The 26479-nt window shown below is 39.3% G+C and overlaps 1 protein-coding gene across 1 annotated transcript; it reads right to left on the bottom strand.

The window, feature by feature from the left end:
* Positions 1-26253, bottom strand: LOC149013490 (YbaK/aminoacyl-tRNA synthetase-associated domain-containing protein). Its single transcript, XM_089159180.1, has 6 exons — positions 26120-26253; positions 25639-26006; positions 21847-21924; positions 21665-21749; positions 2901-2989; positions 1-897 (listed from the first exon to the last, which is right to left on the bottom strand). Exons 2-6 carry the CDS (start codon positions 25939-25941, stop codon positions 754-756), a joined length of 699 nt encoding a protein of 232 aa, XP_089015306.1. The 5' UTR covers positions 25942-26006; positions 26120-26253; the 3' UTR covers positions 1-753.
* Positions 26254-26479: the final 226 nt, after the last annotated feature.

The following is a 26479-nucleotide window of genomic DNA, read 5'->3' as shown; positions in this document are numbered from 1 at the left end:
CTTCCCTTTTCTTTTCTCTGCAATGTTTGCACTGATGAGGGCTACAAGTATTTCTAAAGCAAATCTGTTTCTTCCAAAGATTCTCCATTCGGATGAATTCCACTGATTTCTTTTCCCAGTTGAAATTCCACACGTACTTTAAATCCCAGTTAACATCACTTATCCAAATTCTCTCTCTCTCTAGTCACAAAATCCTGTAACCTCTTAGTCGTGGTAAAAGGTGTTCTCCTTTCCATAACTTGTTCAGGGAACCAACCCTCAATGGTGATTTCTTATTTGACCTTTTTTCATGCAATCAAGGCATCGTGGCTTGGGCCAACATATGTATAGCACATGGTCGTTGACCAAATATAATTGCTGTGCATGGTCCCTTCAATTCTGAAATATAAAGATACAACACTTTCCAGGTGAACATCGAGAGCTAAAAACATTAATAGTTTCCAAGCTACCAGATTAGAAAACTTAAACAAAGACAGTGCTGGCTACCATTTCGAGAATGTCTCCCATGAAATATGCAAATATGCAAATATTTAAACAAAATTTAAACATCCGAAGCACAAAAGTTAATATGAATACAGAAACATAACCTCCTGCTCTGAGGAACACAAACATCCGAAACCTGAATCCCGAGCAAAATTCAGAAGCTTGTGAAGTGATAATCCCAAGAAATTTGGGTAAATGAGATCAAATTCCGTTCAACTTCCAGCAGACAATCTAAATAGACCGTCTTTCTTTAATGGTTCTTTAAGCTAATCAAGTACTACTACAGCTGACAATAAAAGGTTTAATGAATTTAATGAATTGAGAAGTTCTAATCCCCAGCTTTAGTTCGATCTCGCCACCTCCTAGCCAGAAGAAATCGGGATTAAGCTTCACAATTGCGTCATCCAAGATTACCTGAAATCAACCCCATTTGCATATATTTTCAGTACAAGCAGAGCTATAATGGAAGTACAATTCAAATTCGTACAAAAAAGCAATCATCCATTCACATGTGTAGATTTGAAAGAAAATGTTTCAACTTTCACCTACACTTCAAGTACATTCACGTTCTTGAGAGTTCAAGGTTTCAAAGATTCATATTTTACAGATTTTGTGAATGTATGACTTGCAAGTTGAAATCCAAGTTGTTGCACTTTTTACCAGTTCTCAGTTGACCCTGAAGTCTCTCTGTGTTCTGGTCCTATTTTAGGGCCACCCCCAATCTTAAAGGATCATTCTCACAACAACTTAATTAAGATAAATCATCCATGATTATTCTTTGTGAGTCAAATATTAAATCTCACAACCAAAAGACCTAAAATGCTTACATGGTAAAGTAAAAGAAGGTAGTAATTAAAATACTTCCAACATTCTCCCTTTACAAGGTCAAAATGAGACCTGCGAAAATCTCTAATACCAGTACCCATTATTATAAAAATGATTAGTTCAAATAGACAAATATTAAAAGGCAAAAAAGGGTAAAATACGTTTACAATTGGGAACTAACAACCTTTAGCCTTCAACTTTGGGCATTTCAAAGTTATTTACTGCCCATATACATAATACCTACTGTATTATCTAGAAGTGAATCTTCGGCAACGTGATCTTTATGATTTCATTACTCCTCTAAAAAGAGAGGGAAAAAAATGTTTCACCCCCTCATTGTGCATAAATTCATATGAAAAAAAAAAAAGACTTAGTAAACTGAAGGTTTTAAAGTTCATGTTCCCAGGATGAACTATTAAGCAAAAAAGACACAGAAAATGGATCATAAACTGAGATTATCATCCGCACAATAGTCAATGCGCAATGATCATACATATTTCACACTGGTCCATCCCAAGTCCCTGCCCATCCTCTTTTGATCAACTCCTTCATGTAAAATATCTCTCATAGTCCAGATCCAAATAAGACATCTAGGTTTTAAGTTTATTACAGAAAATGCAACAATTGCCAGTGTTTGAGTATAAAGGAGTTGTAAACTTTTGGGTAGCATGAAAATAAGAAAATTACCTGCTTGCATGGTAAACAAGGCAGTGCTTATCTGAATCTGTAATCTACCATCTGTTCGAAAGCTAGGTCCAATTCAGTTTATGGGCCATGTAACTAGTAGGTTGTACAGATTAGAATGCCCAAGGGTTCTGCTTAATATAAGCACTGTAGGGAATGGCAGTTTCCTCGAGGACGTCTAGCTAGTGAATTCATACAACTGCCTAAGAGCCAGGCAGGACCTAGTCCTGAACCAAAGGCTCATTGTCACCATTAGCCAGGGTTGAAACCTGACTGGACCTTGAAGGGCAGAGTGCAGGTTTGCTTCAGCCTGGCGCAGGCCCACCCTTCTTGAACCGTACACCATACTGCATTATGAATAGACAGGTTTGTTTTCCAGAAATACAAATTTCCATACGTATCAATTATAAAGCGATGGGGACCACTTGGGAAAACTAGGTGACCATGAGAGAAGAAAATGAAGACATCAAGGCCCAAGTGCCCATGGGACATCAGGCAAGAAAGGCACCCATGTGGTGGTGTCTCAAAAGCATGTGGCAAGCACATGTGCATGTCACGAGACTTTTATTTTCTTCAAATGGTGATAGGACATACAATGTTTAAAAGAAGTTTTTCAATAAGAGCAAATACTTACAAGCAGATAGAGATGCACAACACCTTCCCCCCCCCCCCCCCCCAAAAAAAAAAAAAAAAAGAAGAAAAAAAGCACCAATTATGAAGGGGAAAGAAGAAAAGAAAAGAAAAAAAGGCTGAAATAAATTTGTCATTTAACTTTAACCAATATAACAAATATTGCTCTTAATCATATCAATTGATATTGATTTTCCTGAAAATATATAGCAGGAAAAAAGATTAAAAAAAAAATTCTAAACACCAAACATTTTAACACAGGACAGGTTTTTAATTACCGGAATGTCCGTTTTCATCCCTATACATGTCACTGCATTATGCTCGTACCCAGTCAACTTCGCTGACTGATCCTCAGGCGCAAGCCTCACTGTGCCAACAATCAAAATTAAAAACTGTTATTACTTTCAAGTCACACTATATGAGACATAAATGAATGCAAAGACAACAAAATTTCATGTGGAAGTTGGTTCCTGTATCAGTGGGAAGAAGTTAGACCTTGAACCGTGAAAATGGATCAGTGAGCTTTACTCTGTAAGATAATCTAAAGGAGGCTCAAATGTGGTTGTTTTTACAGTTCATAGAAGAAGGCATCAAAAGAATAAGAATGATCATTCCCAGTGGGGCTAGAGAAAGATGCAATCTAACATTGTCTTCCATGGAAGAAGCGACTCACTAGAAATGTAATACAAATGTCCAAAACTGGACCACACTCAATTCAGGAAATACTTGGCAACTACACTGATACTTTAATTCCAAGTATATATGTATTTCTAGCATACTTTCTGATGGAAGTATGTTGTCTCTAACCAATTAATTTAGAAAACATTCTCTACAGAACAATATTTATACACATTATAGCTTGATTTTTTAAATTATTCTATGGACATGCCAGGATTTCTATTTTCAGGGTCTAAACATGCAATGAATTACCCTGACTTCTCACGCTGATGTGTGCCATTGTCTATAGACACCAGCAGATGTTTTCAGAAATAAAAGACTTCAACAGTTTGACAACTCAATCCTCTTGATGCAGTAGCATTATCATGGCTGGACCGACAGAACCTGAGCTGGAAGCCCAGACTGAGATGAATGACCCAACTGGGATTTTGGTCCAGTAAGGGTTGGTACGGATTCTTTGTAAGATGGATGACGAGAGGTGCATCTGGAGTGCCATGTTCCCAGCACTTAAATCCTAGTCTTTTCCTAATGTAGACATAATCTTATTAGGAGATTAGAATCCCCTTTCTTAACACTTCCTTTTAGTTTGGTTTTCAGCCTTCCCCCTTCCTTCTAAACCCTAAAATTCTGCAACTCAGCTTGTTAATAGAAAAACCTAACCCTAGAATTCTTCAAACCCTAAATTCCCCAAACCTCAAATTCCAGACCTGACATCATTAGAGCAGCAAGGTTTAAAACTCTAAAACACAAAACTCTAGGACCAAGCCTGGTTAAACCGACCAACCCTAACCTAACCCCTAGCACCTTCAAAATTTAGCAAAAACCCCACCACAGAAGGGCGTTCCAGCCCTTGAAGACTGCCGGCTCTCAAGAAGACGATCCTGGAGGTAGCCTAGATCTAGGGCATTATTCCATTCAGTCAGACCCTAGATTGTGGTTCACATCAGTTTGCTAGGGGATAAGAATGTATGAGATTCAATTTTCCAGTTTCCTAGTTTGAATTGAGCAGTGATGGAGATTAAATTTGAATATGAATGAATGAATGGCTACAGAATTTGTGGGTAACTGTTTGGGGGTTACTAAGTAAGTCTGTTGGATGAAAACCTCATTTCTGTCTCCTCATTATTTCTTCGACTTCTCAGTTCAGTAGTCTCTCATGAATATTTCTTTTACTGTACTAACATCGTTGCCTTATTTTGTACTGTTTTTGGAATAGTTGCAGCTTTAAATTCTAGGATTTTGATACAACTTGGGGAGGCATTGGGGTTGAAGAGTAGAAGAATTTGGGGACAACAGGAAGACGAGACTGTGAGAGACTAGGAATTAACTTTTGTCTATATCTTTCATATCCTTTGCTATTACATTTATAGGGAATTGTTGACTCGAGAAAAAAGAAAAACAGTTAACTACAGATCTGATTCCTTTCTAATCACCACCCTTCACTACTAAAAACTTCGATCTTCTTCAGTGGGTATAATCCTTCAGGAAGGTGGGCAGCTTACTGATGCGTTTGGATCTATGAGGTTGGCCAGGTGAGCTAATTTGGACAGATGGGGACCCTGACGTGTATCATTGCCTTCCCCTTGGAAGACAACCTTGTCCTCGAGGTTGAAATAAGGAAATTACTACTGGAAAGCTTCCTAAGCAACCCATGTCGCATCCTCCAAAGTGAGACCGTCCCACTGAACCAACAGCTGGTTGCTGGGGATGCCTGCAAGCAACACCTGGTGGATCTGAAGTATGGCCACCGGAAGGAGCTCTTGTGGGGGGTAATTGGGGGGAGGCAGCAAAGGTGGAGGATCCCCAAAACAAGACTTGAGCACGGAGATGTGAAACACCGGATGCACCTAGGATCCGTCAGATAACGCAAGCTTATAGGCGACCTTTCCAATTCGTTTCAGCACCTGATAAGGGCCAAAATATCACCAGGAGTCTAGCATTGAGGTATTGGGCAACAAGAGATTGTCGGTATGGCCACAGGCGCACAAAAACCCATTGTCCAACCTGAAATTCCGTGTCTCGTCGATGTTTATCCGCCTGCATTTTAATCCGTGTTTGAGCTCTAGCAAGATTGGCCTTCAGTGTATCGAGTATCTAATCCCATGTGTGTGACTTGTTATCCGCAGTGGCATTAGCAGTAGAGTGGGGAAGATATTGACTTATTCTGGTGGTGGTCGGCTATATAAAGCCTGGTAGGGTGCGGTGTTGATTGCAAAGTGATGCGCCGTGTTATACCTTAATTCCGCCCATCCAAGGTATTTGGTCCACTGTTGAGAAGAGTTAGCGACGAAGCTTCGAAGGTACATATCAAGGGTGCGATTCAAAACTTCGGTCTGCCCATCAGTCTATGAGTGATATGCAGTGCTTTAGGCTAAGGTTGTTCCTTGCAGTTGGTGTAGTTCTTTCCCAAAATGGCTCACAAACAAGGGATCCCTAACACTCACAATAGAGCGAGGGACTCCATGGTGGCGAACAACATCAGCAGTGAATGCCACAACGACTTGAATACTAGTGAATCCTGTAGGTAGTGAACTAAAATGGTCATATTTGGAGAGCTAGTCTACTACCACCATTATTGTTGTTTTCCCTTGCGATGATGGAAGTCTAGTTATGAAATCCATTGAAATTTCTTCCCACACCTGCTCCGGTACCGGCAAAGGTTGAAGTAACCCTACAGGATTCTGAGGAGGAGTTTTAAGCTGCAAAACAGATTTGGCAGTCGATGATATACCGGCAAACCGCTTTAGCCACTCCCTTCCACCAAAGGTTGGTTGCCAAGCGCTTAAGCATGCACATATACCCTGCGTGACCTCCAGAAGGTGAATCATGAAATTCCTTACACAACACTGAAGTTGAAGGTAGTAATATTCGGCTCTTGTAGAAAATTATGCCATTCCGTTCCTCATATTCCTGGAAGTGAGCATCCCCATTTTGGAGTCCTTGGTGTATAATTTGCAGTTCATCAGAAGCCTCAGTTTTACAGCATAGGCAATCCAAAAATATTGGCAATGGTGTTGTGATGGCCAAAGTGTTGAGCGAGGGTACAATGGAGAGGGATCAGTTCCTTGGTTATCCTTTCCCAGCTTATATTGTATCTTAAATTCAAATCTCAGTAGTATACTTAACCAAAACTGCTGCTCTGGTGTTTGGATAATTTTATTTGTAAGTTCTCGGAGGCTTCCGTGATTAGTGCAAATGATAAATTTGCTGCCTAGGAGGTACAGCCTCCATTTGGAAATAGCCTGAGTTACTGCAAACATCTCCCTTGCATATGTTGATGCAGCCTGTAACCTAGGGGACAACCATGGTGGGAGATCTCGGCGAGATCTCGCGAGATATCTCGGTTTTTTCATAAACCGAGACGAGATCAAGGGCGAGATCTGCGAGATGGGATATCTCGCTCGAGATCTCGCCATATCTCGCTAGATCTCGCCATATCTCACCCCAAATCTCGCCATATCTCGCTGGAACTCTCAATTTTTACCAATTTTTTGTAGATTTCAGCCAAAGTTTCACTTGCATCTACTCTTAGCACATCTACAACATCAAAGAAAGCTCAATCATCCTCTACTTGTCTTATGAACTTATGCGTTAATGACTTATATAAAACTTCTAACGGTTGTATACTTTTATCATTCTATTCTTGAAAGTTAAGATTATATTACTCATATGAATGTTATCTTGATGACATTTAAGTTATTTGATACACATGATTTTCATTTATATGCCTTAAGGTTTTATATTACATGTTATATAACCTTGCATTCTCTAATCCTACAGCATTAATGGTTTTATATTATATGTTATATAACCTGCATCTCAACCTACAACATTCGGCACAATATGGGTAGACTTGAAATCATACTTAGGGCTGTTTCTCACAAATCCAAGGCCACTAGTGTGTTCAAAAGGCATCAACTAGGCTAAATACCAATTTTTAGCCTAACTGGGACCCTAAAACCCACCGAGATGGGCTACCGAGTTGACGCCCAAAAAATGGCATATCGAGAACCGAGATCTCGCTCGAGAGCGAGATCTCCCACCATGGGGACAACTTCCCACTGTGGTAGGCGATAAGATGGCCGTGCTGAGACAGGATGGCTCCAACTCCATTCCATGAAGCACCGGTTTCAACTATAAAAGGCTGTGTAAAATTTGGAAGTGCAAGCAAGGGTGCGTGAACGAGGCGTTATTGTAAGGCACAAAAGGCTTACTCTGCTAAGTCATTCCAAATAAATTATCCCTTCCGCAATAGATTGGTTAAAGGTGTTGCGATTTGCGCGTATCCCCTGATGAAACGTCTGTTTTAGCTGGTTAATCCAAGGAATCCGCACACCCCTTTTAAATTATGTGGAATTGACCATTCTAAAACAGCGGATACCTTTGATTGGTTGACTGAAAGTCCCTTGCCAGAGACGATGTGCCCAAGGTATTCCACCTCTATTTTTCCAAAGGAGCATTTGCTCAGTTTAGCATATAATGATGTTGCCATAGTGTTTCTAATACCGTTTTGAGATGGATCATATGGTCTTCCCAATTCTTACTATAAATAAGAAGATCATCAAAGAACATTAGTACATGTTGGAGGTGTTGCCAAAAAATATGGTTCATTACTGCTTGAAAGGACGAAGGAGCATTAGGTAATCCGAAAGGCATTACAAGAAATTCATAATGACCCTCAGGCGTTCAAAACACAATTTTTTCCACATCCTTTGGCCTCACTCAAATCTGGTATTACCCTGCTTGAAGATTGCTTTTTGGAAAATAAATATATATATATATATTAAAAAAAAAAAAGAAGAAGAAAGAAAAGCTCGTGGAGTTCGTTGAATAGCTTGTCGGCAATGGGTATTGGAAACCGGTCTCTGATCGTTATCGCATAGAGGCCACGATAATCAACGCAGAACCTCTAGGTTCCATCTATTTTCTTGACAAGAAGCACCGGCGACGAGAATGGACTGATGCTCGGTCGTATCACACCACTGCTCAACATGGTGGTGACATGCCATTTGATCTCCTCCTTTTGAAAACGGGGATAACGGTAGGGTTTGATATTCACCAGTTGGGCCTCCTTGTGTAGGTGAATAATGTGATCATGGGCTGATTGTGGAGGTGACCCAATGGGTTCTTCAAAGACTTAGAGTAGCGGCACAAGAGTATTTATAGGTCTTTCTAGGTTGTAGGCTTGTCAGTTGGGTCCAACTCGAGGCTTAGCAAGACCACTAAGTCATGGGCCTCATAAGCCTTAGGTAAAGCATAGAGCTTTAACTATGTGGGCATTTGTTCCGTAACCCCTTCGATGATGACCGTCTAATTGGCATCATTAAACTGTAATGTCATGCGACGATAATCAAATATGATGGGCCCCAAAGTGGCCATCCATTGTACACCTAAGATCACATCTGCACCGAAAACTAGAAGCACATAGGCATCGAGGGTAGTTGAGTAATTTTGGAGGGAAATGGGCATACCTCGCACTAGTCCTTCACAAGGAAGCCGATTTCCATCCCTTATTAATACCGAAATTTTATGAGCATTTTCCACCATTAGATCCAAATACTTTCCAACTTCACTTTGGATGTTCTCACTTATGGGGGTTCACTAGCCAACAACCCTAAGATTCACCGGGTTTTATTTCAAGCCATCTAGTTCAAGTCTTGATTGATGGGGGAAGTAAATACTTTCCAACTTCACTTCGGATGAAGTTTTGGGTACTTCCCCCATCAATCAAGACTTGAACCAGATGGCTTGAAATAAAACCCATGAATCTTAGGGTTGTTGGCGAGTGAACCCCCATAAGTGAGAACATCTCTCGGACCAATTCTAGACTATTAGTTGGTTAGGTTTCACTAATGTCTGTTCCATCCAAGTCATCCGGTTTCCCTAAGTCACCGTCTTCGTCAAACTCCTATAGGTAAAGTGGTTGTTCTTGCAACGATGACCTGGAACAAATTTTTCTTCACAATTATAGCAGAGTCCCTTCCCCTTACAAGCTTGCATCTCCGCAGATTTTAATCATCTAATGGGAATTCCAGAGAGCGATATAGGTGGTGGTGGTCCTTTTGCATAAGCAAGGGTTGCCGGATTAGGCCGTTCGCTTTGCCTCCATAGTAGTCCAAAAATAAATCAGCTAACCCCCCCCCCCCCCAAAAAAAAAAAACCATCGGCTAGCCTTCCACCTGATTAGCTAGGGCTTTAAATTGAGCTTGATAGGTAGTTACGGTGGTAGCCTGCACTAATTTAGCGAGTGCTGCACGTGGATCTTCAAAATCCGTGGGGTCCAAAGCGCATTTCCAGTGCTCAAGTGAAGGCAGTCCAGGAGCTTAACAGCTTTGCCTTGCTCACCCATTGGAACCATTGCAGAGCTAAACCCTTCATATGGATCGATGCGAGGTCAAGTCATTGGTCGTCAAGTGTTCCATGAATTCCGAAGAATCTCTACTCATAAGATCCATTTGACGGGATTAGTACGTCAAATTTTGGAAAATCCACTTGGGCAACACGCGATTGGATAGAACTTGATGGAGAAGAATTGGTGTATCCTGGCGGTGATCCAAGAATTCCTCGGCTATCTGGTACCGGTGATCCAGTTACTCGGGCATCCATGGCTGTTAATTTGGACATTATTTCAGCCAGGATGTTCCGTTGCTCTGCCATTGACTCTTGCAGCAACCCAATCTTAGCAGCATGGTCAGATGATGGTGTGCTCAATTGTCATAGTCCGTATGTTGTGCTCTAGTTTCGTTGGCCATGGATCCAGCAGGTCGGACCAAATTGCTACAACTTGGGAGGAATCGGGGGTTGCAAAGTAGAACATTTGGGGGGGGAAAAAGGAAGACAAGAATGTGAGTATTAGGATTCTAAGTTCATATCTTGAAAATGAGAGAATACAAGTACTTATAAAGAGAAATACAATGATTTACCTAAATTACCCTATAGTGAATATCCTAGTCACTAATACCCTCCCACAAAGTCAACGGTCCTTCCGGGAGCTTGAGTTTGGACCTAAGAAAACAAAAAACGGGATAGAGATAGACCATTGGTCAATATATCAGTTGGCTGATCAACAATGGAGAGATAACGAACACATAAATCCTTTTTAGCCACTTTGTCACGTACAAAGTGAAAGTCAACCTCAATGTGTTTCGTGCATGCATGGAACACTGGGTTGGCAAAGAGATACGTTGCACCAATGTTATCACACCATACAGTGGGAGGGCCAGATTGAGAAATACCCAACTCACAAAGAAGAGATTGAATCCAAGAAACCTTAGCGGTAGCAGTTGTAAGAGCATGATTCTCACTCTTGGTACTAGAAAGAGAGACAATGGATTGCTTGCGAGACTGCCAAGAGACCAAATTGTCTCCAACAAATATTAGAAAACCTCCTTGAGATTTTCGATCATCAAGGCAACCAGCCCAATCGCATCTTGTATAAGCTTGGAGAGAACAAGTAGATGAAGGCGTGATATGCAAACCATATAAAAGAGTACCCTTGAGATACCGCAGGAGGCTCTTTAGGGCAATCCAATGTAAATCAGTAGGACAAGCCATAAACTGACAAAGCTTGTTTAGCGCAAAGGAAAGATCAGGGCGTGTCAGTGTGACACACTGTAAGGCACCCACCAAACTACAATAAAGAGATGCACCGGATAAAGGTGTACCAAGGTCCTTGGACAAAGAGGCAATGGTAGCAATCGGAGTGGAAATGGGCTTCGCATTGGATAATCCAGCCCGCTCAAGTAAATTGCTGACATACCGTTGCTGAGACAAGAGAACCCCATTAACTAAGGGAATCAACTCAATGCCAAGAAAGAAGCGAGCAAGACCAAGATCCTTGAGAGCAAATTCCGATGATAAGGTCAAAAGCAACTCATCAATTGCCTGAGGAGAAGGACCCGTAACCAAAATGTCATCAACATAGATAAAAATATACAATGGAGTGGAATATTCTGGCCGAAAAAATAAGGAAGAATCCTTCTTAGAGCTAAAAAAAACCAATACTAATCAAGAAAGAACTGAGATGCTGAAACTAAGCTCTTGGTGCCTGTTTGAGACCACAAAGAGATCTCTGAAGCTTGTAGACATAAGAGGGATGTTGCGAGTCCAAGTAACCAAGTGGTTGATGCATATACACCTCCTCAGTGAGTTTCCATGTAAAAAAGCATTATTGACATCATGTTGCCGAATCGGCCAATGAGACAAAACGGCGAGAGATAAAATAATCCGAATAGTTGTTGGCTTTACGACAGGACTAAAAGTCTCCTTATAATCTAGCCCATACTCCTGTGTATAACCTTCGGTCACAAGATGGGCCTTATACCGCTCAATAGTGCCATCAAATTTCCTCTTAATCCGAAAAAGCCATTTGCAACCAATAATACATCTATCAAGGGGTGGAGGAGTGAGCAACCATGTTTGATTTGCCAACAGAGCATTAAACTCACAATCCATAGTTTGTCTCCTAATAGCAAGCTTGTTAGCCTAAGTAAAGCAAGTATATTCAACCTCGTGAGGACCAGAAGCTATTAAAGCCATGGATAGAAGATAATGAGTAGCATAGAAGCTCTTGGGAAGCTTTGGGATACGAGTACCATCCTGTGACCGGGTTACCATGTGATGGGAGTGTTGTGGAATAGCGGACATAATAGGTGAAGGCAACTTGGTGAATGGCGGAACAATGGAGGGAGAAGTGGATTGATGAAATAAGAGAAGGATAATGTGGGACCTTATTAATTGCATCCACTGGAGGCCCACTTGTAACACCCATTGAAAATATATGAGGTTCATTACTGGAGACCCATAAGATGTAGTCACAGGAGGCCCATTTGATGAAAAGACAGCCCAGAGATTGGCACTTGGCAGTAAAGGGTGAAAACCCATAGAAGGCTCATTGCACAATGGCCTTGACACAGGGCCCACTTGTTTGAAGGGAAAGCAAAGCTCATAAAAAACAACATGCCTGGAGACTATTATTTTTCCGATGTCAATGTTCAAACAACGATAGCCATGATGTTGAGGGCTATATCCAATAAAGACACATGGAACAGATCTGTAATCTAATTTGTGTCTTCGTAAAAGGACACAAAAGCGGATAATACCGACAACCAAACACCTTCAAAAACTTATAATCTGGATCCCGATGAAAAAGACGTTGAAATGGTGAATCAAATTTAAGAGCTACACAGGGTAGGCGATTCATAATAAAGGTAGCAGTGGTAAATGCATCACCCTAAAACCGCCTCAGCATACCAGCCTGTGCTAGAAGGGCCAAGCCCATTTCAACAATTTGACGATGACGTCGTTCAACCCATCCATTTTGTTATGATGTAACAGGGCAACTCAATCTATGTAGAATACCATAATTCGTTAAGAATTTTGAAAAGCTACGATACTCCCCTCCCCAATCAGACTGAAATTGCTTAATAGTTGTAGAAAACAAATTCTCAACTTTAGCCTTAAAAATTTGAAACACCTTCAAAGCATCAGACTTAGTAGTGATCAAATACAACCAAGTGAACCTAGTATAATCGTCCACAAAACTCACATAGTATTGATGACCCTCAAAGGAAGGTTCAACAACAGGTCCCCACAAATCATAAAATATCAATTGTAAAGGTGCACTTGTGTGTGTGGCGCAGGATACAAATGGTCGCTAGTGAGCCTTAGCCATTTCACAAAATTCACAAACAGTCCGAACAGTCCGATTATTACAATGAATAGAGCACAAATCAAACTGAGAAAGTAAGGGGTTGTATGGTAACGATTCTGGCACACTTATTCTGTGCCATTTGCCCACTTTGGCACAGAAGTCAACAAAAACATGTATGGTAAACCGGTTCAACTTTTTTGTGCTGGTTCAGCAAAACCGTGCTGAACCAGGCAATTGGCACACTTTTTCCTTGTGCCAAAGAAACTCCAATTTGGAGCTTCTTTGACACAGAAGCAATTCGATTTGGAAGCGCGGGGCACAAGCTTGTCATTAACGGTGCTTAGGGTTATCAATGTAATTTCACGATAACCCTAAAAGCTCCTCATCACTCTCGTCTCTCTGCACTCTCTCGACCTCTGGTTATCGTCTCTCTCAACGGTCATCTCTCGCAGCCCTAGATAAAACCTCTCATCTCTCTCTCGTCTCCCTCATCTCTCACAACTCTCCCAAGTCTCGCAACTCTCTCTCCTCTCTCGCATCTCTCAACTCTCTCGACTCCAAAACGAGTCTCTCCAACCGATCTTTGTGTTTGGAAGCATCTCTGCAATATTGTTCCTCTATTTGGAAGCATCTCAGCAGCCAATCTATTTGTTTGGAAACGTCTCTGCAACCAATCCTCTACCAGAAGCCGAAGCCCTCTTGTGCAAGCAAAGTCCTGTCTCTGCAACTGATCTCTCTTCAACCGAAGCCATTTGCAACCCACTTCTTCATCTTCGTTCACTGTGAGTGGAGGTCACATAGTTATCTTTTTTTTGACATAGTTCTGAATAAGAAAACCTGATTCTTTCTTATTTTTCTGATATTGCTAAATTCGTTTTCTGTTTACATCGCAGCACAAGGGTGTCATTCTGTTCTCTAAGATTTTATGTTCTTGGACTTTACTTTGACTGTTCAATTCTGTTGGTTTTGTTTCTGAAAGTAATATGTTGGGTGGTCTTCTTATTCGTCATCCAACATATTACTTCATGGGTGCGAGACCTAATGTCTGATGTGTGCAAGACACCATTCCTATATGGGATATTGAGATCTCATTGTTTAGTACATGATACTTGGATTCTTCATTTTTGTGTGTTGAGATATTGTGGGTGGCAATTGATTGATGATTAACAGAATTATGGTTCTAAACTAAAAAGATTTCATTTTTATCTTTGTGTTCTTAAAGTTGGTTTTTAATTCTCTTTTTTCCCCTTTTGTTTTACTTTAGGTCAGTTTGGATCTTGGGTATCATTATTGGGGTTTAGTACAACGTTTGGTTTCATTTGACTCAACGTTCCCATGTATCAGTTTTGTTTTGAAGTTTTGAAAAAGGGACTCGTTGATGTTTTGGCCTACCATATCTCTAATCACATAGATGCAGTAATGAGAAAGCACATGTACAATCTGGACAGCAAAAACAGAGATGCTAGGAATCCAAGGTTGTAATTAGATAAACAGCACAATTATTCAGGTTCTTTTCAAAACAGAGTTACCGTGGGATTTTTTTGTTTCTGTATCTCTTGCGACTCTGAGTTCCCATCTCAGCTACTTTCCCATTCACTCATTGGGTGTCTATGATTCAAATCTGCAAAATGGAATGATCCGTCAATATTTTTATATCTCTGTTTTTATTGACATGGATAATTCAATTTTAAAAGTAACCAATTGGAGATGTAAACATTTTTTCTTTTATTTCTGGTATTGGCATACTACCTGAGGCCTGAGGGTCATGTTTTGCTGTTTGATTCTGTTCAATATGTTACTTGATGTGAGTTACATTGTATGTGTATTCTGAAGTATCTAGCTAAATGTGTGTAAACCAACTGGATTTATGCCTGTATCATATTACACTGTTCAGCATTACCATGTAACTGTGTAATGCTTTGAAACCTAAGATCTATAGGTTTAAAGCTTAGCAATAGATCGAATTGTCTAACATGACTTGAGTGCATAGAACTTAATCCTCTTGTTTCTAAATGGGTCTGAAATCCTTTTAGTGCATAGAAGAAGCTGGTTTTAGAAGAGCCTCCATCTCTCTCTCCCTCTCTCTCTCTCTCTCTCTCTCTCTCTCTCTCTCTCTCTCTCCCCCCCCCCCCCCTTGGATCTCCTTTCTGTGATAGGTCCCTTTGATTTGACCATGCTTGTCAACAAAAGACAAGAGGCAATTTGAATGTTATACAACAAAAAAATAGAGTTGTAACATGGAACATGGACTTATGATTGTTTAACATGATTGTTCGAACTGCATCTAGTTTGATTTATAGTTTAGTTGGATACTTTACTTTGTGGTCTATTTTTTAAACACAAGAACTTTTTCCTTGTGCCAGAGAATTGTCATTGCTTGTTGTGCTATTCATAACTTCATCCTTGATGAGCAAATTGCCGACAAAAAGTTTGAAGAATTCGGAGACCCGAATTGGACATCTGAAGAAGTAATATCGGATCCTGATAACCCTGATAACACCCAATCAGAAGCAAGACAAATGGAAGAGCAAAAGAAGAAAATTGCAAATGAATTGGCAGCAAGAGCGAGACTCCCACTAATCACTTGAAAACATTATAATCTCACTTGATTTTATGTAAGCACCTATGTATGAATTGAACATGCATATTTAGTTATTTTTAATTATTTTATATTTATCTTTTTAAATATTTTATTAAAAAAATGTGCCCATTTTGGCACAGAAGTCGTACATACCATACAAGATTCTGTGCCAAGATGGGCCAAAGAAACGTGCCCATCTGTATCTAACCATACAAGATTATGGCAATGATTCTGTGCCAAATTTGCCCACTTCAGAACAGAAGCATAAAAGGTGGATCTGTGCTAAAGTGGGAATTTTGGCACAAGAATGGTTACCATACAACCCCTAATATACTCAAAGTGCGAAAATTAACATGCCCGAGCAAAGAGTGCCAAATTGCAGGTGTTTCCTTAACAGCAGAAAATGCCACAACAGAATCAGTAGAACCCGGATCATCACAAAATTGATATACACCATTCTTAAGCTTTCCGGTCAGCAGGACCGGGCCGAGAAGCGATCCTTAACCACAAAATGCCAAGCATGAAATTCAAAGAAAATTGGATTATCATTAGCTAGCTTGCTAACAGACAAAAGATTATGAGACGTAGCAGGAACATGTAAAACATCATTCATGGCAAGGGTAGAATTTGCAGTAGGAAGAGTTGAAGTACCAACATGTTTGATTAACATACCTGAACCATCACCAATCGACACTGACTCAGGGCCAAGATACTCAGAGGAACTACTAATGGCGCTGAGATCCAAGGTGAGATGGTGTGTAGCATCAGAATCAGGGATCCAATTTACCATATGATGAGGACCAGTTGAATCAGATGAACTAGACAAAATTGAAGAGGCAAATCGAGCCCGAGGAGCCATTGAAGACGCAGCAAAAGCATACTTTGAAAAATGATAACAAAATCGAGCCACATGCCCTAGTCTTTCACATAATTGCAAGAACAAACCACCAGAACTCCTACCTCCACGGCCAAAAGGAGCAAATCTTCCACCAAAAGAGCGACCCCCACGAGATCCAGGCAGTACGACCAGAAAAAGCAGGGCGATTAGGACGGATTGAAGTAGGGCGGGATGAGATTGTAAAAGAAACCAACCGAGCAGAACCATTTGTAATATCATGTAGAATATTGGCCTATCTAATTTCTTCACACAACAAAAGACCACGCAAATTAGAGAACCGAATCGGTATATCTCTGGTAGTAATTGACGTCACAAACGCTTGACAATTGGTGCCAAGACCACCAAAAACAAACAAAACCAAACCTGGATCAAAGATCGGCGAAGAAGCTAATGCCAAAGCATCTGCTAATTGCTTGAATTTGAGTAAATAAGACTGCATCAGATCTGAACCTTTTCTGATGGAATGAAGTTGCATGCGAAGCTGCATAAATATGCCCTTGAGACGGCGAGGCATAGGTCGCTACAAGAGCATCCCAGATTTTCCTAGAAGAACCTAATCCAAAAACTTCTAAATGAACCGACTCTGTTAAAGATGTAAGAAGCCAGCTCTGAAGAATTTGATCAAATCTTTTCCAATTGAAGAACTTAGGATTTGGCACTGGTGTGGACAAATCAGACTCAAGAAAAGGATCTAAACAGGGTTTTGATCCATCAACAAACCCTAGAAAACCAGATGAACTCAAAAGAGGCATAAACTGTGATCACCATACTAGGTAGTTGGAAGAGGAGAGTTTAATAGAGAGATAGTGATGAATATTTGCAAAAGAAAGAGATGGAATTGAGTCAGAAGCGTGAAGAGCAGCTGGAGCTTGAAGACTCAAATGCCATGGCCGAAACCAAAAAGTTGCAGATCCAACCCGCTTTGGAAGAGCCAAAAAATTGTGATGATATCAAGAAACATGATGAGGAGCCAAGAAAAAGGTTGAAGAGACAAGAGGAAAAGTCAAGAAATAAATGTGATGTTATCAAGAAACAAGCAACGTGATGAGGAGCCAAGAAAAAAGGTTGAAAAGACAAGAGGAAAAGTAAAGAAATGATGTTATCAAGAAATGTGATGTGGAACCTGGAAAGATTGAAGAAAAGACACTTGCACAAGAAGCAAGGTAAAGGTGCACAAGAAACAAGATGAGAATTACGTTGATGATCTAACTTGCTCTGGATACCATATTAGGATTCTAACTTCATATCTTGAAAATGAGAGAATACAGGTACATATGAATTCAGGTTCAATGTTGTCAGTGCCACAAATCTTCCTGAGAACTTCTTTCCCTTCTTCCAAGCGACCACGCTCTATGAGACTGTTAGGAGTGTCACACACTAGGAGGGCCCCAACAGTTAGGAGAACCGCTGGTATACCAGCCAAACCCAATGAGACTCTCCAACCCCACCTGCCTTTAATTCTACGGAGACAATGTCAAAGGTTAATTAGTGATGATAGATGCTTAATTAATTCTCTGGGGCATTGCTGACACCTAAAACCGATGAACAATGACTAAATTGAAGAAGCATTAGAGTCAAACACAAGAAACCCAGAAGAATGAAAACAACCCAAATTAAGTATGACTTGACAATTCTAAATTGCAAGTGTTGGCCGGTAGATGACTTTAACTCAGGAAGTGGGGTCACAGCACAAAATTAGATGGCATTTCTTTTCCTTATATCTAAAACTGAAATTTTAAAATTTCAAGAAACTAATTATTATTTGTGTGGACAAAGAGAAATACAATGATTTACCTAAAGCACCCTATAGTGAATATCCTAGTCACTAATAGTGAGAGATAAGGAATTAACTTCTTTCTATATCTTTCATATCCTTTGCTATTACATTTATAGGGAATTGTTGACTCAAGAAAAAAGAAAAACGGTTACTACGCATCTGATTCCTTTCTAATCGCCACCCTTTTCTACCAACAACTTCGATCTTCTTCAGTGGGTATAATCCTTTAGAAAGGCAGGAAGGTTACTGATGCATTTGGATCTACGCTGGCCAGGTGAGCTAATTTGAACAGCTGGGGAACCCTGACGTGCATCAGATTTATCTCCTTCATCCTTTCCCTCCTTTGACCTAAATTTTTGGAGAGAAATCATAGACACCCGGCTGATTCAGATTGCTGAATCTGAACCCAAGAGCCTCCCAGATTTGTGAGCTCTAATGGGAAGTTTTCACATGGTTTTCCTTCAACCATGCGGTTCTGATTATAAAGATTCTTCCCAGCTAGCATTTTTTTTTCTAATGAACATATTTTTGGGAGGATCCAATAAGGCTAAGGGCTACAGAATTATCACTAAAACCCTGGTTAGGGCGACCCCTAGGTGAGAAAGCTCTCCCACTAGGGTCTTCTTCAATTAACATTACAAACCCTAGTTTGTAACATCTGATTGATTCAGGGAAGGAACTTATGTCAAGGAGACACACACCCTCTTTCTAAAAATAAATCGTATGAAATACAAGTTGCAGTTTTACCCTAAAGAAAACACAAATAAACCCTAATGGAGAAATATACCCTTGTATGTTGTACCCATGTTACAACACCACTCTTTCTTTAATTGACTTCCATAGTATAATTATTACATTCTTTATTAGAAATACAAGAAAGACCCCTCCCTTAAACTTCGATAACCAAAGTTATCACTATATTATTAAATCGAGAGCGTCAATAGCGAGCCAAAACTAGGGTTTAACCCCAAGGTCATATCACCTCTGGGTGTTTCACTTGGACTTTAATGATGAAGCTATCAAGTGTTAAGATATATACAACAGGGGTTGTTTGTTATGTACCATGATAGGAGGAGAATCCTATTGTCGAAAACTGAGCAATCGAGTTTACTTATTGTACTGTTCTATTTCATTTTATAGTTAGACTAGGTTGTTTACTTTCCTAGTTGGACCAGGTAAGTCGTTAGGTCTTTCGTCAAATGCAGAGATTGAGGAAGAAGTGAAGAACACAAATGGATTGGAAGAAGCAGAAAGGGATATGGAGGTAGGGTGTGGGGCTTTTGGGAGTCTCTCCATCCAGGGTCTCTCACCCAGGGCCTCTCCATCCATGGTCTCCTTGTTATAATCATCACACTAATGGTTACAAAATTAGCAACACATAATAGTGTAGGGAGATTGCTTGGCTGCCAATAAAACTGGGGAAAAAAAACAAACCTACATAAAATAGTAAGTCTGGATATGAACTTACTAACAATGCAAGAAAATAGAAGCTAATAAATGGTTTGTAAGAAATATTGGCAGCACCTCAGCCAAGCCATCTGTCGATATTGAGCCTCAAACTATTCAAATAAACAGTAACATGTGCTGTTCACATGAACGATACCGTTTTAAAATTCTGTCTTGGTCTTCTTCATGTTTTGATCTACATCAGAACTACAATCTATCATCTGTTATTCTTGAGAGTCCCCTCTCTTCTTTTCCCCTGATCTCCTTCTCTTGTCCCTCCTATCACTTCCACTTCTAGGCACTGGTTGCAGGTTCTGCATTTTTCACATGGTACCAGAGCCAGAAGGTTGTGTGTTTGATACCTGGTAAGTGAGAGCATTTAATGATAGGTGGTGTACCCTTGATGGTGTCACGTGCAGATCTATGAGTGTGCGTGCATGGGCCATGGGGGGTGGGTTTCTTCTGTGATGATGTATGTTGTTGTTTCCCTTACTAGACCTAGCTTTTGGGATAAGTGGCCATAATATATACAATATACGAAGTTTCAGAGGCAAAGACTCAGAATTGAAAGACAAACACATGTTTCTAGTTGTTTCTACATATTAATTTTATGAGTACCAATCTTAAGTAATTTAATTCATAGCAGGATATATAAACTAATTCAGCAATAAAATATCACGTGGTCAGCAGCAAAACTATCACAATCCTGTTTCAGCCAAAGTTCTAAAAATTGGTATCATAATTTGGGTCGATCAGGGTGATACCAATCTAGATCAGGGGATCCAGAAAAACCTAGCCACTGGATCACATGATTCAAAATTCAGACAGAAAGAAGAAATTAACAACCTAAAGCAGATTGGATACTGATCTTTGAAACCAGGGTTCCACCTGCTCTTTTTTTTTTTTTTTTTAAGCTAATATTTTTGAAAGAATGTACCTATAAGAAGCTAAGATGAATGAAAAAATGATGCTACTAATACAAGATAAAACATTCGAACAAAATATATGGTTAAGTTTGTTCTTTCCTTTCTTTGGATGAGTAAAAGATTTACTAAAATCAATAATTTGACAAAATACCATCCATCAATTAGTTAAAATAAACTCATAATTGAAAAAACAAGAGCAACAAAAAGAAGATAGCAAATCCATCCACATCTCAAGTTTAGCTTGAGCTTGGGATAGGTTGCAGCTCCCACAGTCCCACCACTAGAGCATTATCCTGGGTAACCATAAGAACTTCAATCCCATATAAAATATGACATACACTTGCTTTTACCAGGGCAATATACACAGAAAATGCACATATGTCATGTTATTTGGAAAACCATTCCCAGTCAGATTGTAAATTTCACTCCAGGTTTACCACACATTGACTGGACAAGTTATGCAAAATGTAAGACAAACAATCCTGATATTTAAATTTATAATTAGAAAGAACAAGAATTAAAGATGAATACTCCACAGGAGTTAATGCTTTACAACTGTATGAAAATGGCAAGCATCTTAGAAAGAAGGCTCTTAATTGCATCCCAGATTCAGTGTAGAAAAGGTCTGTATTCTCTTTGCACATGTTCTTGAGCAAACACATTTCAAGCTCGAAACACAACAAGGCATAAGTAAAGAGTTATAGCTTAAGATCTATCATATTATGAATAAGAAATATGGACAGGAAAGTGAATTTGTGCATAAGATACAGCATACATACATACAACTTTAAAGTTAACAGAAAGTGAAATACTCAACAGCTTCAAATGATTTGGATACAATCATACTACTACATTGGGTGAAGTAGAAAGCTAGAAGCTTCAAGCAGATGAGCCTTAGAGCAACACTTAAATTGCGCTATCATAACCTGTTGGTTGGAGGTTCAAAACTTGGAAACAGCCTCTCAAAGCATGGCTACAGCTGCAGTAGCAGGATCCTCATGGACTGGGATGCTTTCTTTTTTTAGTAGTATTTTCAAACAATATTAAAAGAACAATGTAGGATTAGATAGTTTTTGGAACTTACAGTTGAACTTCTTTTTTGAGATTTTTCCATTGTTGAGAGAGTATAAGAAATTTTTCACGGCTTCAGCATTAAACCGAGCAGTATACTACAAAAAATAAAAAGAAGAAACCAGGAATTACAACAATCTAGGCAAGTCTCCATATCATATATGGTAGTTACTTGAAAGTTGAAAAAAGAAGTACCTGCACTACCACAATATAGTACTTTGAATTATTTCGATCACTACAATCAGTGACACTAGCGTGGGCTTGTGTGTTGACCTGAGAAGGAACACTTCCCGCTTAGTGAGGTAAATGTAGCCAAAACAACCTAACAAGCAAGGCAGTAAAAAAGCAAATAACCTAATGTACACCTAAATTTTGGAGTTAAAGGGCTTAGTGGATTCACAACATTTCCAGAACTGGTTTCTAAAGAGAAAGGCCAAAAAGCTCATTATTGACTTCCTAGTACAGGCTACAATGATAAGTTCCACCAACTAAAGAGAAGAAAAATCAAGCTGAAATGAGTGAGAAAATCTTTCAACAAAATGATAAATGGTCCTTAAATATGATTTAGTCCATTTTCCAAACTTCCACTGGCACTTCTGATACCACAGCATTTACATGATATTAATCACCCATGGCAGGTTGTTGAGACTCATCTGTGCAGTGACACTTCACCATATTTGGTGATGTATAGTAACCTTGAAGTGTAAGGATTTTATATCAAGTGACCTGTAGTGTGTTCTGTGTCATCTATAGTCATAACCCTTACTTATGAAGAACTGCTTTATCCACGATATAACACTTTAGCAAGTTGTGGGTTGGATTTCTGCATCTTCTATGGTTCTCTCTCTTTCTCCTCCTCCTCCTTGCTTCTCTTGTATAGGATCTTATCTTGTCTGATTCTGTCACATGGTATTAGAACAAGGCAGATAAGTACTTGTGCAGTCTTATACCCTTTTTTGAGAATTCGTTCATTTATTTCTCTTTCTTGGTTAGCAGCAACCTGTGCTGCACCGATCTTATTAAACTCTAGTGAAGATTCATGAAGTAGTATTTAGGGGCTGTTGTTCTTCCTTTTTCCTATGCCGATTCGTTGAGCATATCTCTACTAGTTTTACACTTTTACTTCTACTAACAGCTTGTGCATACTATGCTTTTTGGCCTTCTTCTGCGACTATAATGCACCATATCCTAAGAAAAGAAGCCCAACTTAGTGATGAATCTGCGTCGCCCAGCACAATGTTTGACAGATTAGACTGAAATTGTGAGTCTCACTACCCAATCCAAACTTACAATGTAGGTCATTTTTGCATGATTGTAAGCTCTACCCCATTTGAACTACCAAAATAAAACATGTTGGATTATTCTCTAATCAAAACTCAATCTAGCTTACGCAATCTGAGTTGGAACCACCCAAGTTGACTTGGTTAGTGTTAGATAATTAGACTGAAACCATGAATAAAACTACCCAATCAAAGCTTACAAATGTATGCCATTTGTGCATGATGGTAAGCTCTCCCATTTGAACTACCAAAATAAAATATGCTGTATCATTATCTAATCAAAACTCAATCTAGCTTACACAATCTGAGTTGGATCCACCCTACTTGACTTGGTTAGTTTAGAGAAACTAGGCACTAGTGCTCAGATTTTTAGTTCCAATCAAGTTGCAGTTGAGTTTGGTGCCTTGCCAGTCTTTCTATTGACCCTGGAACTGAACTGGTTTGACTGAACACTGAAAAGTCACATTCCAGCCAAAAACTGGGGACCTTCCCAGGCTTTCAAGTCCAAAGTTTAGGGTACCTTGTTGCCCAGTTTTTGGCTGGAATGTGACTTTTCAGTGATCGGTCAAACTAGTTCAGTCCGGGGCCATGGTTTTAGATCACCACAACCATGACGGTCAACTTATTCAGGCATAACCTGGCCATGGTTTTAGATCAACACAATCCAAGAAATTTAAGTTCCATGGTCACTGTTCTGAAATTTGACCATGGTGTACCCCCCCCCCACTACTGTAACAAAACTCAAAACAGTTACACACCCGGAAATTTTCACATAACCATGTTATTAAAACTCTACTATTTTGTGTGCTCAAGTTCAGTGTGTAAGAGGAAATTATGGTTATGCAAAAGCAACTCCATCAAAAACAAAACCATGAATGTGTTATAGTCTTCCAAATACTAGTTGTCTAAAAGGTTAGATTCTGGATATTATAGTAAAGCAAAAGCAAATTCATGAAAACTAAAACTAGATACCTGTACAGTTTTCATACTAGTAGTCTGAATTCTGAAAGCTTATTTGATGCATGCTTAAATAAGGGGTTCCAATGATGCAGTTTAACTTTATGGAAACCCTAACATTGTATCAGGTTATGATGTTAACTGTTATCCATTTTCTGCTTTCCAGATACAACCTATTCAATTTGGAACTTATTATGGTGTAATCTTCATAAACCATACATGCCAATGGATTTTCCCTTTTCCTTTTCAGCAAAGGACAAAATCCCTAGTGAATAAGATCATCTCCCAGACGACTTAGTGCAGAATACAAGATACAACCAAAGATGGCCTACCAACTATGTAACCCAAGCATGAGCCATGAATAAATGTACAAATACATGAAATTATTACAATTTTAATGTCCAACACAAAGCATTACAGTGAGCTACGAAAAGTATTACAATTATGGCCAGTTCAAGAGTTTACCAACCCACTTCAACCTGGAAACTCTTTTCCATTACTAAATGCTTCTTCACTTATCCCTCATAACTAGCACAATAACTCCAACAACCATCCATTTAGCCAAAATCCCCAGTAAACAACAACAAACCTTGTCCCAACTAAATGGGGTCGGCAACATGGATTCTTGTCTTTCAATTAGTTCTGTTTGAGTTCATACTAGATACAAGGGCTAAGCTATGTATATCATTTCTCACCAATTCTTTTAAGGTTATCGTAGGTTTGCCGCTAGTTCTTCTAATTCTTTCTATTTGGATTAAATCACTTCTCCATACAGTGGCATTTAAGGGCCACTTTTGAACATGGCCAAGCTATATCAATCAACTTTCTCGTAGCTTACCATTTATTGAAGCTACTATCATACCAGCTCTAATACAATCATTTCGTACGTTATTATTTCTAGTTTTGCCACTCATCCATCTTAGCATCCTCATTTTTGCTATATTGAGTTTATCTATGTGATGTTTCTTAATAACCCAACACTCTGTACCATAAATCATAACTGGTTGTAAAACAGTCCTATAGAATTTTCCTTTAAGCTTTAAGGGAATACATCAATCACACAAAGACCCTCAACGCATTTCTCCACTTCATCCACTCTATTTTAATTCTTCAAAAAACATCATCCTTTATATCACCTTTTTTATTTAAGTGAACCTAAATACCTAAAATAATCACTTTGTTAAATCTCCTTCTCATCAAATTTCATCACACCATCATCCATCCGGTCATGACCAAAATTAGATAGTAGATATCATGTCTTCGTTCCACTTAGTTTTGATTCCAAAATTACACTCCATGATTCTAACTTGGTATTAATCCTAACTAATGTTTCATTTTCTAAAACAATATCATCGGATAAAACATACACCAAGAACCTCATCTTGAATGTTTTAGTTAAATTATCCATTATAAGTGCAAATAAATATGTGCTGAAAGTTGATCTTTAATGTAGTTCAACTATGAGAGAGAATTCACCACCTCATTCCCCCTATCTTCTTACATTCATCACTGAACCATGGAACATATATTTAATTATATCCACATATATTTAATTAAATCCATGTATTTACATGCAACATTTCTAGTACTTGCCAAATTAACGCACGCTCTAGAAACTCTATCAAAGTTTTTCCTAGGTCAATTAAAAACGATATGAAATATTTCTTATACTGTCTACTGAATCCAGAACATAAAGAAGGAATTAACAAAAATCTGTAAGAGGGAATGACAGCAACCAAATGAAATTTACCAAGACGATGCTCTTGCAGAGATGATCTATGGAAGCAGCGCCGAGGATTTCTCTTCTCGCCTCGATGGGTCTATCGTAGTAATCGGAAGGAGCTCTCTTGAATACGAAATCATCAACACCGTTGGCCCTAAGGATGGCAGAGAGACGTGATACGGTGACGGAGTTCCGGTCATCGGGAGAAGATATAGAGACCGCAGCTGAGAAATGCTCAGGCAACAAATGAAACTCTAGTTCTGCTATCCTTTCGAGAATTCGTTTTTGACGTCCCTCTAGCTCTGCTGCGGCTTCTGCTAATGTGGCCATTTGTGACGGTGAGTTCCGTGTCACGGTGTTACCTCCTCGGTTCGCTTTGGTATATCGGAAACCCCCTGGAATTTATTCTATTAAAATGTCCCCATGTATCTAAAATTTAAATGTAAAAAAGTATCTTTATCTTTATTAATATTTTTGTAGACTAGAAAAGAAAATCGAAAGGCAATACTTGAAAATACTCAAGAGTTAGCCTTGTGGTCCTTGCATCTCCTTCTCTGGTTGTTTCCAATGGGTTTTTCGCTGATGAAAATGCTCAGATTGGCCTTGATAGTATGGGATGGCATTAGGCTTTGAAGATGATACTTTTATCTTCTGCAGAACTGACACTGTGATGTTTTGGCATTAAAGATAGTATTTGAACTATTCTCAAATTTGACAGAGCAAAAAATCAATTTTGAAAAAGTAGAGTTTTCTTTAGCCACAATGTTCCAAGTGAAACCAAGAATCTAATACTCTCAATAATTAAAATATCAAAGATTAAAGGGTAGACAACATATTTGGGAATGAAATTGCTAGTTGGACCAGGGAA

The sequence above is a fragment of the Hakea prostrata genome, chromosome 6, assembly GCF_041222555.1.
Source record: "Hakea prostrata isolate BN-2017 chromosome 6, UWA_Hpros_2, whole genome shotgun sequence".
NCBI lineage: Eukaryota > Viridiplantae > Streptophyta > Magnoliopsida > Proteales > Proteaceae > Hakea > Hakea prostrata.
The sequence above is the reverse complement of the archived record's forward strand: the minus strand, read 5'-3'. Positions and strand labels throughout refer to the sequence as shown.

Bases quoted from the DNA above. Each gene is read 5' to 3' on its own strand.
- LOC149013490 (XM_089159180.1), bottom strand. From the start codon at position 25,941: ATGGCCACATTAGCAGAAGCCGCAGCAGAGCTAGAGGGACGTCAAAAA. The intron at 2,990-21,664 runs GTAAGTTCCAAA...TTGTTGGCACAG, and splicing joins CTCAAAAAAGAAGTTCAACT to TGAGGCTTGCGCCTGAGGAT. The intron at 898-2,900 runs GTAATTAAAAAC...GGTTGATTTCAG, and splicing joins GGATGAAAACGGACATTCCG to GTAATCTTGGATGACGCAAT.